The sequence below is a fragment of the Nicrophorus vespilloides genome, unplaced genomic scaffold, assembly GCF_001412225.1.
Source record: "Nicrophorus vespilloides isolate i.1.1-1 unplaced genomic scaffold, Nicve_v1.0, whole genome shotgun sequence".
Classification (NCBI taxonomy): Eukaryota; Metazoa; Arthropoda; class Insecta; order Coleoptera; family Silphidae; genus Nicrophorus; species Nicrophorus vespilloides.
In genome coordinates, this window is record NW_017100098.1 from 232,577 (window position 1) to 247,256 (window position 14,680).

General features: G+C 33.3%; 1 protein-coding gene across 1 annotated transcript in view; it reads left to right on the plus strand.

The window, feature by feature from the left end:
• The window catches only part of LOC108567884 (hemicentin-2-like), a 104,942-nt gene that overhangs the window by 68,895 nt on the left and 21,367 nt on the right, over nt 1-14,680 (plus strand). The window contains exons 3-7 of the mRNA XM_017928600.1: nt 2,728-2,936; nt 5,813-5,923; nt 10,593-10,796; nt 10,868-11,013; nt 13,047-13,197. Of these exons, the coding sequence (XP_017784089.1) occupies nt 2,728-2,936; nt 5,813-5,923; nt 10,593-10,796; nt 10,868-11,013; nt 13,047-13,197 (821 nt within the window). The remainder of the gene's footprint in view (nt 1-2,727; nt 2,937-5,812; nt 5,924-10,592; nt 10,797-10,867; nt 11,014-13,046; nt 13,198-14,680) is intronic.

Genomic DNA, 14,680 nt, shown 5'->3' on the forward strand with positions numbered 1-14,680 from the left:
GATTGCATAAAACGGGCACTGCGTGCAATGGGCCAAAAGCTACGAAGCGAGAAGATTGTGTTATTGTGCCATTGTTTTAGAAACCAGAAACGCCCACCTAATTAATCCGCCTCCCGCTGCTGCTAATTAACATATTTTGCTTGCGCCGTAGTTACCGAAATCCCTTAATTCATAATCCACAAATTTTAACTTAACTTTACCTTAATTGTTATTAATTTCGACAGTATTCTTCAGAGTGCAATCAGGAATCTTGTCTCGACGTAATTACGAAATTAACTTTAGAATTCTTTTGTGTTTGCTTTCATTTTCTTAATTAATTAAGCACCAAAGAAATTATAATTAACTTCCGTGCAAATATTTGAAATACATTATGTGAGGAAGAAATCTTTTATAATTTGTTACATTCAATGTATTCTTTCCTGCTTTAAACTTATTTTCTTTTTAATAATAACTTTTCTTTGAAAGTAATGACAATGGTAATCTTTTAAAATATCATGAATTTAAATATTGAGAAAATTATTTCTCTGAAGTGTAATTAATATATTATTCTTTTTATTTCAAAGTCTAATTTCAGTAGTACACTATGATATCGTTATCATAGGTATAATATCATATGGATATAATATTAGGTTATTTAATTATATACAAACAAATTCTAAATTGCCACAAAAAAGGCAAAACACCATTTTTGCAAAATATAAACTTGAAACATAAAACTCAATAAATATAAATCGCGTTGAAGTTGAGAAGAGTCAATTTGGGTAGCCGGGTTGAAATGGATATTTTTTTCATTTCCCTGTCGCAAAATTTGTTTATGACATAATGAAATAAAGAATGACAAGTATGTTTTACGTAATATTCCATGTTTTTTAATTGGCGTTCCTATATACAATTTTACTTCATTCTTTTTAGCTCGTTCTAAATGCCAGGTACATCAAAGCTATGCGAGTGAATTTCTCATTTCCCCACTAACTTTTATTGTCATTATTTGATTTGCATCTCTTAATTAGTTCTTGCATTAACTTTCTTTTACTTTGGTTACTAATGAAAACAAGAAACATTAAATTAATAGAAAAAAAAATTTAAGATGAAATTTTGTAATTTATACAGTGTTTTGAAATACTAAAATTAATTTGCGAATTTTGAAAAAGTAATTCTAATAACTTATTAGAATTGAATAATTATATTGTTTTATGTGTGTACTGTAATTAGTTTCAATACGTTAAATATACGTAACACGATGACTGAGAAAAGTTTTTCGAATATGTAGAATTTACGGGCAGACTTCGACGCCTGCATCCAGCGGAAGCTGGGTTGGAATATTTTGCGTAATAAAGTTTATAACCGAACGATGAATATTCCAGTTGTATTCTGAATACGGACGGGCCCGTTCTTCTATACTTTTTTGCGCGTTTTCTTGTTTCATTCTCTATCCGATCCATAGCAAGAGACACATAGGTATTATTATATGCTGCAAACGGAATTGCGCTCGTATATTTTTACGACACCAATGACACGTAACTGTTCGTGGGAGAGCGCAAAGGGACAAAGAGGGAGTCTCCATTGTAAAGGGTGAGTTGAAAAGGTGAGGTCCGGAGACGGAAATAAAAGAACGCGAAAAAAGGAAGAACTGGAGAGTGACTTGACGAAATATGGGAACATCGATAATTCCAGTTCATCCGTAAAATGATTTAGTGGTATTTGACGTTTCGTACGTAGTCCTTTTGTATGTATGAAGAGATGGATGTGCACTGTTTTCTGGATCGGGAATTTTCTGTCCGGTCGGAGCATCCGAATTCCCATTCCTAATGCGATTACATCGCGAAATTAAATCGTGCCATGGTCGAATACACACACTCCTACCAGAAAATTGATAATACATAGAAATACAAGATGCCAATCAATTCAATCGACGGGCAACTGCTCAACATTGACATCACATCCTCCAGATAAGCACCTAATATGTTGCCCAATGAATTCGTTTATTGGAAGCGAAGTTCATCAACGAAACTCGATTCAGACAGTTTCTTCGTTCGGTCCATTCGGTATCCGACTTTTGATTCAATCAAATTCTTCCATTTACGCTTTAATAATCTAGAAAGATAGTATAGATCATTAATGAAATTTGCCATTATCTTTTTCTCTTAAATTTAAGTTTATTTCCATTTATAAAAAAATTACTCATTTCGTTTGAGAAGAACAGGAGCCTCGATTTCTTAATTTACTTGTGCTAAAAAATACTTTCGTATGCCAATTAAAAATCGGCAGAGGCAGAAAGTAATTGAATCTAAATTTAGGTGTTTTTCTTTAGCTTGTTGGACTTTCTGTTTGTAAAGTAAAGCCCTTTCCTTTCCTTTTGTGGCAACGCTTTAATAAAAGAATAATATTTTTTTCGGATGACTTCTAATTGAAAGAAAACTGTTTTGACATGTTTCTTTTGTATTTCTTGGAACCATTCTTCTCTATATTTTATATTACATTTATAATACAACTTCTTCAGCCGAAAACAGTCTAAGTATTGATATGATTACATTTCGATATGCCATAATAGACTTTATAATTAATAATAGTACATAAGTAATAATAATAGTAGGTAGAAATTAGTATATTTTCTTATATCAAAATAATAACAATATTTATTATAATTTATATATACACATACAAATTTAAAATTTAAATATAAAATATATAATGTTTAATGAGTGTAATATTTTTTATTCATTTCAGTTTTGATGTTAGAGGAAGAGCATTCAACAAGGCACTGCACTGGTCCGATCCAGAAATATTCGGACCCAGGGCATACTTTGTTACCGTCGCAAAACCAGCTGCTTTAACATTGGATGGAGTCCAACTGGATGATGAAGGCCTTTACCGTTGCCGCGTGGACTTTAAAACATCTCCAACTAGGAATTTTGCCATCAACCTAACCGTAATTGGTAAGCATTTTAGGATGTCAATAATTAGTAAAGTATTATTTAGTATCATTATCATCGGAATCATATGACAACCAATACAACCATGTGATCATTATGCTCATAGTATGATAGTACAACATATAAAATATACTTAGTCGGTATAGTCGGTTAATTCTCCCCCCATTCATCATTATTTTACCCATGAATGTCAAAATCCAAAGGATGGAACTGTCAGTACTGTCACTACACTATGCCATATAAATATATACTACTATAAAATATTTTAATAGCAGGGAATTGCTAGTCAAATTGTATGTTCACAAAGTCTAATTCAATTCCGGCAGTGCAATTAAACGGCACATGTTATGCGATTACAGCTTCGAAATGTTTATTGTCGGAACAGTTGACAGTGAAGAATTTAAAATTAAATTGTAGATAATTCCAAAGAATTTAATTACTTCCTGTGCTCCATTTAAACTTCCTTAAACGAGAGGATTACTTCATCTTACGAAAATGCTATTCAATTGCCATCGGCTACTTTAGTTTTTTTTACACTTGTCCACGTATGAGAATTTATTGTAGAATTACATCTGATAATTAATTAATATATATATATATATTTTTTATTTTAGCATTTAAATACGCATAACGACTATTTTTTCAATTCGATCTATTTCAACGAGAAGAAAAAACTGGGAACCGACTTTAATAATGAAATTTCAATTTCAGTCAGGCTCGTCCACCCCAACATTCAAACATACCACATGGGGAGGCGGCATGCAGCCGAAATAACAATGTGGCGGTGCTTGCAAAAATCGAGAAAAGCTTACGCCTCGGTGGTTTTCATAATGCAACGCGCCGGATAAAAAATGGATTTTCCGGTCACATTTGCCGCCCCCTCGAAATGCTTTCAGTTTATAACATGAAATGTTCAATTCTGCTATTCTCTGAATGTTGTCGTTATGACTTTATCAATATTCCATGAACACAAACATATTTTGTTTTGTTTCATTTATTACCAATATAATCGAGTAGTCTTTCCGCTTCAGTGTAATCAAATATTGAAGATTCAAAAGCATGAATTATATTATAATTACATCTACTATTTATGAAAAACACAAACAAATAACAGTTTGACAACTCAAATCAACGAGCTTAACATATATAAATTAATATACATTATTATAATTAATAGTACCAGATTAAGTATATCAGTAATTACTAAGAATCCACTTTTGTTCCGAGAATCACAACTGGTATTTAGTTGTTATAGTGTTAGAAGGTTATGTTAAAAATGTTAAACATACGAACATACGAATCCTTTGTATTATTTTCACCAGTGCGTCGGAATAAGGCTCATGCACAAACCTCCGTCCTTTTTGGATTTGCGAGGAAATATTTATATTATTTCTAGGTACTGGAAATATCTTAAAACCCGAACACCCACAATTACGGAGAGAATTTCAAAATCTCCGCAAAGTAAGCCACCAAAATTGCGCCTACTAATTTTGACTACCTACATATCTCCATTAGATAAATTAAATTCCATTCCAATATCCAAATATGACGGCAAATATTTCAATAAATACTTTGTTTTTTAAGTTAATTAATCCATCAATAATTTCCATCAAAGCTTTAATTAATATTTTAATTGTTCCATCGAAATATATTAACAAAAAAAACTAATGCTTAAAGTAATGACTACATTTTGATTATTTATATTTTATTAATTAAAAATTAATATACATTTGGATGGAACAATTTTAAATAGTAGAAACAAATATGTATAATATTATTCATTTTGAATCAGAAATGTACTTATTGCCCATTAATAGTTGGGAATGAATCGGCTTAAAGTTATGCTTAATAGAAATACAAAATCAAGTTATTATATTATATGAAAATGAAATTGATTTTTCGATAGGACTGATGAATTGAAATCTTCGATTTTTACTAAAGACATGGTGGGTCGCGATGGGGGTGTGGATTCGGACAAGGATGGATTCGGGGAAGTCGCGGGATGGGACAAAACTCATTACCGAGTGGAAATCGCTTCTCTGAAAACAATTATCGGGCTACGTGCAGACCAAGCAGAAACTAACTATCTTGTTTAATTTAATTTGCAATTATTGTGCGCTTGTAGCTGAGGGTTCGGTACGGATTCGGGTTTATCTCATTTCCACCTATACATATCACTTTGATTCCTCTGCCCTTTTTTTCTCCGTCTCAAGTATTTTTGCGCCCCACCCGTCTTCGTAGAGACGCCCGTTTCTCCTGTAATTAATTCGCCGCACAGGTTGTCATTCGCCAAGATTAATGATTCCGGTAGTTGAAGCAGTATTAGTAGTAATACAGCGTTTTATTAAAGGCATATGACGAGAGGCGAAATTTCTAAGTCACCGGGTGGCCACTTCATTTCCTGAAGCTAAGTGCTCCGCTCTAGTCCACAATTTCCCACCGACTTGTTGTCTAGCACAAGAGGTAGAAGAGAGGTACGAGAACCGTATGCCGTTTGATCCGCCTGACCTGACGAACATTTTAATATAATTAACAACCCCGCTGCCAGTGCTCGAAATTCCCAGCTAATTACGTTACGAATTCTCGCATTTTCCTTTTTTATTTTCTGTGCGAATTAATCGCAATTGCAAATGGAGTGTTGACGCGCATAACTCAATCCTATCTGCGTAATGCAGTTTTAATTCAATTAAAATTAATTGCAAGTGCACAATAATGTCGACGGCTCGAATGCGACAATGATATTTCGAAGCTTTTGCAGATTAATCCAATATCCGGGCAGCCGGGGTGTGATTGATTGTGGACATGGCTCTAGTGTGTTTGCACGATACAATGGACGTCGATTATATGCCGTTTGATTTTAAATGGTTTTTGTTTTGCAGTTCCACCCCATCAGCTTCTGGTCTACGATAATTCCGGACGTGACGTCACCGGGGTCGTCGGACCATTGGAGGAAGGATCGGATCTCGTGCTTACCTGTGAAGTCAGGGGCGGTAAGCTTATTACACCAGCATCTATTAATTACGCGGTTATTAATTAATATTGCTCATCTCTTCATTTCTATATCAAATTTCTATACAATTTACAACTATACACTATTTTTTTCACAATACATACACTTACCTATTCCCATCTTGTCACAAATCATAATCATTTTAGAAAGCCACATAGTTGAGCTTATTCATATATATATATATCATGTCTTTTTGTAATATCATCTATTCAAATAAGTATCGTGTATATAGATAAATTCCTGTTTTATTCTAACATTAAAATATCCATAGGAATTTAGACTAATATAATAAATAGAGAAAATTTATTGTTTTTCAATTGTATCAATTAATACGCTATTTTGTATATCAATATTCGATATCAATTCAATATTTATTAATGTTCTTATTTATCTATTTTGGAAGTAGATCAATACGAAGTGAAACGTTCTTTGCACCAATTAGAATTATTGAGTAAATGCGTATGGTTTTTAATAATGCCTGCAATGCTGTATAAATATAGGGAGAAAAAAACTAGATGGATATATATATTTATAACGACTAGGAAGGTCTGGTCTGGCCATAAATTTGTATTATATCTTGCAACGAAGAAACTTTTTCCAGGTTCCCAATCCCAAAAGGAATTGTACATTATTACACTGAACCCCCATATTTTTAATGAACCCTCCGAGTGACAAATTTTTTGATTGATGACTGCCAACTGCGGCTGCTGAAAGTATGTAGTATTCGAGATTTGCTACAGTATTAAAACCGCGATTCGGTTATTACAGTAGGAAAAAGGCATGAAATCGACGCGATTACTCTAATTATTATAAAGCGCGTAACGCGAAACAAGCATTAATCTCCGTTCCTATTAATTATGAATGTGCCCTGTTCACGGTTTATTTTGCATGTTTATCATGAAATACAGTTTAACGACTATTTACTTACAATAGTAATCAATAAACATTCGTATTTAAAAGATATATAAAAGACATATATTTCATGTCAAAAGTATACATTAATATACATATCCACAATAATATATTTTAAAGGATTATTTTATATATGAATTATTTTTAATTCTCCATTAGTAAAAGTCGTACGTTTTAAATAAAAATATGAACTTTTTCACATTGATGAAAGACAGAATAAACAATCTTTTTTTTTAACTTTTATTATTCATTCACAACCTGCCAATATGCTTGCTAGAATAAACAATCTAATAAGGTAAAAACATCAACAAAATATATTTTATTCTCAGTATTTTATAATTAAATTCTATATAAATATCTATTATATTGATCACTAATATTAATTATCGCAATCACTTTTTAAGTATAAAAGTTTACAAATTTAGTTTTTTTCTTCTTTAATATGAGAGTGAATAGTTCGATACTTTTGACTTTCCGGTGTATCACAGCATAACATCCACGCTCAACGGTATAATGGAATTATTAAAATTTCAATTACTCCGTTGATTTGCAGCGCGATGGCATTATTTTTAATAGAGAAAAATTAAAGCCGGTTGTCCTGAACAGATGCCGGCATATTTTCTTACAGAGCCCAAGGATTTTACAACGGAAGTAGCTTTTTAGGTATGTGGCCGCGGCCGTCATCGTAAAACCCCGCAGCAGCCAGTTTTATAATTGCTTAATTAATTTCTGTACACGTGCACGCAAAGTCATGCGCTTGAGAAATTTTACAATTTCAAGAAATTACAACGGCTCCACGGAATTACCTTTGTGATACCTGATTTCGTCCCCCAGACAACAGTTTGCATAGACTTCAGAGCACACATTTCTCATATTATTATTTTTCTATACATCCGGACAAAACAGTTGCGTAATTCTCGGTATTTAAAATCAGATTGTATTGCTGTTATATATAAATAGAATGTTTTAGCCCGCTTTGTTATATAAACTTTTTTTGGTATTACATTTTTGCTGTTGGCGTGTATACGTATACTGTATACGTGTTTTAAGCCGAACGGGAATATAAATCGCAGCTATTGAAATGGGATTGATTGGTTAGGAATGGAAATTTGGGCGATGATAAATCTTTGCACAGCGTAAATGAATACCCGACGTTGACATGCTTCGGTTATGAATATATTTTTTTGGAATTCCTGTATTCATTGAATATTATTTTTCAAAAGTGTATAATTTCCGTAATGTGTTTTACAGCTGCAACAAATTATGGTTCCGCAATTTGTGCAGTATTTGCATGTAAACTGCGATGATTACGTTGAATTCCGTTTTTCTGATACAAACATTCGAATACAAATTACAAATATTAAGAGACGCACGTGCATTATTCATATAGGCCTTTCGTGTGGCAAATGGAATTAAATTGATTTAGTGCGCGAAACATCGATGAAAAATAAACGGTTGACACGCTACTACTCTGTGTTTTCCTTTCGATCGTAGCTCCCCTTTTCATCGCTCACGTAAGGGAAGAAACGCGGTAGAATTAAGGAAAAGATTCCACGTTGATTCACACCTTCATCTCCTCGACCACCTACACCGATTGCTTTGTATTTTCGAACAGAGTGGAAATTCCTTTCTTTTCCTTAAAGTAATTTTGCTGCTATAATATATCATCTTCCAAGAAATACACTGTATTAAACCCAGCGCATTGTGATACTTTGATTATTCTCTACTGCAATTACGCTTTTTTTTTGTATTTTATACATTATATAATTCTAGTATAAAGTATATATAATAAGTATTTACTGGTATATTTGTTTTGATACAAATATTAAAGTGGTGTGCTGTGAGGAAAGCATTTGGCAATTCGCATTTATCGGAGACGACAGAGATGGTAAAAAAAAGTTCATTTTAGGCTAGGAAAGTCTCTTATCCGTTTTATATATCCCTGGATAGCATTGTGCCACAACCTATCTGAAACGCATTAGGGATGCTTTCGCGATATAGGATTTTGGTGAGTGTGTGCATTAAATGTGCCCGCAAAGTGTCGTTTGAGATGGGCCCCGAGACACCGTAATTCGAGCGGTCTTTGAAGCACGGTGAAACCCCGTTTTTGGGAGTGTTCTGTTTGGAGCTCCGTGACGAGGGTAGTAGCATCCGGTAGTCTTTTCGGGTTAATCAGTGTTTTCGCACGTCTGTAACGCTGAGCACATTTTATTACGATTCATTTGCAATTCGATTTTTTTTACGATTTCAAAATGAAGTCATCAGTCAAGAATTCATTATTCATTATATATTTGTTTGTATGTCTGTGTGTTTGAGGGTATTTTCCTATTCTCTCACGCAGACCGAAAGCATACATATTTATAATGCTGACACGAAGCTTTAAGGCGTTACCATTTCTAGCAACAAAATACGCCTGATTTAATTATAAGCCAAAAAAACAACTAATGAGTATACTTGTTTTTAATGCTCTTACCACAATTATTTAATATTTTAATCAGTCGCCAAGGCCGAGGTATTAAGTTGAAGCAAATACATTGTTTTCAATATATTAAAATGAAAGAAAATAACTTCGTAATAATATCGCAATTATATGTTTTAACCATGAAGATAACATAGGTGTAAAAAAAATCCATACTACAATTATATAAATAAATACATAATTACAATATTGAACCTGGCAATGAAATTATAAAAATAAATAAGTTAATTGGACTTTTTACCAATTTTACATATTTCATATCATTCTTGTACTTTCGACTAATAAATTTCTATTTCGTTTATCGATAAATCATATATATTAATCTATTGTATATTGAATATGAATCAATTTGGTTGAGAAAATAAGTAAATTGTAGCATACAGACAGAACTGCTGGTCTTTAATATACTCCCATAATAATGTAATCTGTAATCTGCAAAACATACCACAGAGATCTCACATAATGGCACCTCCACGTGAGAGGAGGTCTGCGGTGGTTCGAATCGCAACACACCTGCTAGTTGCGTGTCCATCCAACCCCGCAGATATCGATTCCAAGCAGGATTTTATTCAGACCGCGCGCTCCGCCAACGATCGGTCAACCATTTCATGTATGCCTTATAAATAATAATCATAAAAGAAATTATATATTACCCAAGTCACCGCAACAAGGTTATCTCAAAAGAAGGAAAATGTCTCGAATACGAATACCGTCACCTCACGATACTATACACAATTCATTTATTTTCCTTCAAATTTCTTACTTAGAAAGTATTAGTGGTTGATAAGCACTAGAAAAGTGACAGTGACCGTAAGCATTACAAATATCATAAAATACTTATGCATTTAGAATGTACTTTAATACAAATCGAATATAAATTTCTGAAGTATACAAACTGTTATAAATTCATATTAATAATGTTCTGAGAAAGAAAAGTATTTTCAAGTAATAACTCAAATAAATGAATAAATATAGTTTTGATGCGTACAACCTTTTCGATCGATTTAACAACTTAGGACTCACTATATACTTAACAATACTTGAATTTTATTAAGATGAACGGGTATGATTTAATCCAATTATAGGGATGTAATTGGGATCCTGCGATCGATGATCGCAATTCACTAAATTCACACGGTAGATTTAACTATAAATACATTTATCCTAATTGATGTTTACTTAAGACTGTAGCCGAAAATTAGTGTATGTTTCAATGAATAGAAATTGTTTATTACAATTAGTGATAATTTGGTTACAGGGAGACCGACACCGACGGTTTCATGGTTCATAAACGAGAGACTGGTCGAGGGACAGCTGGAGGCCATCGGGAACCATGTGATGGTCAACAGGCTGGAGGTGACAGGAGTCCGGCGAGAACAATTAAACTCAACTTACAAGTGTCAAGCAAGTAACACGAAACTCATGATGCCGGCCGAGAAGACGGTACGCTTGGAGCTCCTCCGTAAGTTTCCGCCTTGCGAATCTGAAATAAAAACACACTTACTGTAAGTGATTTTTTTTCTCTGCTTTCAGTTCGTCCGTTGAGTGTGTCAATAGTGAAAAAGCCTATCCAGATGGTTGCGGATCAGGAATATTTGGTGCAATGCGAAGTCGTCGGATCGCGACCTCGGGCAGCCGTTATTTGGACAAGGGATAATCGACCCTTCAGACGTGGAAAGGTGAGATTTACATTTTAAAATCGACCCTCACATCATTCCCTTCATAAATATATAAATACCTTGGAGCATTTCCAATTCCCAGCCCTAAATGTTCGCAGTTTTTAATTCGGAAGAATTATCGAAACAAATAAAAAAGTAAATGTGGGAAATGATAATAATGCCATACGCGTTTTGCTTTTTTCCTTTTTTGTTACGAGAAATAACTTCTACGAAATCGATACCGGGAAGAAAACAGGGAGGATGGAAAGAAAAGGGAAACACAAAATAATCCACCCTTCGCTGCCTCCGTTAACGTAGACGGCTTTGCGAAACCCTAGGTTTCGTGTAACGCGCACTTGGTCTTAATCGGGTTTCCAGATTACCGGAAATACCATTGTTTCATTTCGGCCTCGAATTAAAACTAATTTTCCCAAATATACAGAGTTTTACTGCTTCCATGTGGAAAGGGCACCAATTCCATAAATAATCGTTTACGAAAGTAACTATTATTATTTTTTACTAGACTACTTTTTTACTTTAAAAATAAAACCACAAATACAATTTCGTAATTTTAATTTTATATATTTTTCCACATGCAAAAAATCCACTTTAAAATTAAAATATTCAGAATATAAAAAATACAATGATTAAAAATTATATATTTTATGCGTATGATTATCATAATTAGTATTTAGTAAATTCTAATATTTGAAAAAAAAACAGGTATGTTACTACGTATTACGAATTCCCAGCGGTGCCTTAATTTAAGTCCCAGAGGACAAATAAATCCAGATTTTATTACGACCGCAGCAACCTCATTTCGAGGTCTCCCGCGCACAAACTTAACAAACTTGAAGAGAAAAATAAGGAAGAAACCGAGATGCATTCTACATACTGTATCGGACCTAATAATGAAACGACAAATAAAATCTAGAAATTGTAAAGTTTGCTGTATAAATAATTCATTGATGTTGTCAAACATATACACACATACATATTATATGTATATAGTTTAGTGGGGATATTTGTAAAGTCCACGGACTTTGCAAGCAGGACGAAAGATTTAACCGCGTGACATGCAGACTTTCTGGAATGTCCTCCACTTGAACTGCCAAAATAAGGAAGAGGAAAAGTAAAGTGGGGCGCCGTTCACAGCACGAAATACAATTCCAACGCAAACCATTCCATTTCGGGATTTAATTGAAACTATTTTACTAATAAACTCAACAATTTAAACTACAGAACAAAACAATATTAATTTCGACTGTTGATTGTTCTCAATTTGCTCCCTGTATTGTCCAAATTATACCAGAAATATTATTTTCATAGTAAAAATTTAAATTCAAGCAGCAATTTTGACTTTTATAAAATGCATTTCATAATGAAATAGTTCTAATTGGAATTTGTTTGTAATATAATATTGGGGAGAATAATAGCCCTTTGCAGCAGTTGATATTTTGTTCATTATTATTATTGATAAGAAATGTTATTTTATGTTTTTATTGCATTTTTTTTTCATATTTTCAGAGACGCATTGCCTTTCATAATAATATCAAATAAATATGTAAAAGATTTTTATTTCGTATTTTAAACCTTCAAATTTTCCATTATTTACAATTATATTACTTAGAAATTATTTGAAAATGTGTTTTGAAACTTCAAATTATTTTAGCCAATGGAAACGTTTCGCAAAACCTTAATATTTGTTTATATTTCAAAAAATACTTTGGGTATCTCGCGTTTATCGTTCCATTTTTGGGTTGAAAAGCCGGGTGAAATGTGTGGTTTAATGTTGTTCGTTTTGTGACCACCATCATTTACATCAAGCTGAAAGGGGGACGATATGAAAGTTCCTTTGTATGTAAATGCGGCGGTCGCTTAGAAAGTTTTCTTAAATTTCAAAGATATCTCGACTCCGTCGCTGCCTCAGGGCCATCAGTCCGGAATGGACGGTCAAATTGAAAAGACATTCAGCGTCGCGACGCCCTTGGGGCCATCCGCTGCATTTTCAAATCGGAAACGTTCAACGTATTGTATTAATTTCTTCTTTCCAGATCGTAGAGGAAGGCAATGAGACTGCTGTGATGAGCTCGGTGACATTTGCACCGGTCCCAGAGGACGACGGCACATTTCTCAAGTGCCGTGGCGACAACCCCAAATTACCTGGAGTGGGCCAGGAGGACTCTTTCAAACTCAACGTTGTTTGTAAGTGCTTACATCTCTTTACATATACCAACTTTCAATTTGCTGATACCTTCCTTTGGGTTCACTTCATTCAGAAATTTAAATATTTAAGAATTTATTTACAAACTTTTAAATATACTAAAGAAACCCAAAACAAGGGCGTATATTTTTTTTACATATATTGACACATGATTCAATCTTTGCCACTACAGAGTGTCTGGCATGAATACATTCTTGAATTCGTATTTAAATACATTTCCCTTACTACTATTCAAATACACATTGATATTCTATTAGTTGCTATCGTAGTGTGTGTTAAATTTCAAATATGGTTACTTAATTCAACATTTAATGCAAAAATAAATAGAAAGTTTTCTGAAAGCCATATATATGCAATGCTGTTATATTGATTTATAAATCGCGATATGATTTAATATTCATGGCGTTTAAAAATATATATACACATATTTTTCTGATAATCTTGTGGTGCAAGAAGAAATTGTTCCATGGCCGAGATTAGGTAATAATTTCGCAGAAGGAAATGTGACCGCATAAATCGTACCGTCGCGTAACATTAAGGACGTTTTTAACGTCTTTGCTGTATACGTACATACATAGCAAAGGAACATTTTCGTAGCTCCGTTATATTGCAGCGCGCTCCTGTATTTATCACGGTTTATTATTCAGAAGCCGATTTTATGCAAAAGCATTTCGGTTACTCGACCTCGCGTCATCTCAGCCTAGGTATAAACAAAATGTTTAAGTCGCCCCCATTATTCTTTCCTCTTTCCTTTTTCTCTTTTTTTGTCACACCTCGTTGTCTCGAACAATGAGACCTTATTCTTTAAATTAAACATTATGGAAACAAACTCGACGTTCTTGATAAATCTTTATCGTCCTTTGTAATTCTATCCTTTAGTGCTATTTCAAAGTATTCTTTATAAAGTACGGAACGCCCGGAGGACCTACCGCGTTTCTACGGCCTCTTGTTCCTTCCACCTTCCTTCCGTTTTTAGACTCTCTTGCCCTAAATAAAACCTGAAATATGAGAATTTTAATGTCGGCCCTTCTTTTAATTAAAATTAACATAACGCGGAAGCTCATTTAAATATTTCTGCGGAACAGTGAACTCCATATATCACATTTTGGTTTGTTCCTCTATCCTCGAAGTGGTTTAGTTTACGCGGAATCCGTAGTTATGGAAATATCCCATTCCTGGACTATTAATTAACAAAATACTTTAATTCTCTCCATATTTTATACTATTCTTATTTATAACATAACAAGTCATTAAATATAATTATAAAAAATACGCGTTTAATAATATTATGATGTGATTATAATTCATTTTCTTAATTTTGCGACGACATAATAATTCATAACAGAATTTTATAATATCTATTGATTTTAAATTCCTCGGCTCTTTTTTATATGTATTCCTCTAAATAAATACAAAAATAGTTTAGAAACGGGCAGAAAGAGTTATGGTCAATAGGCCTTCATA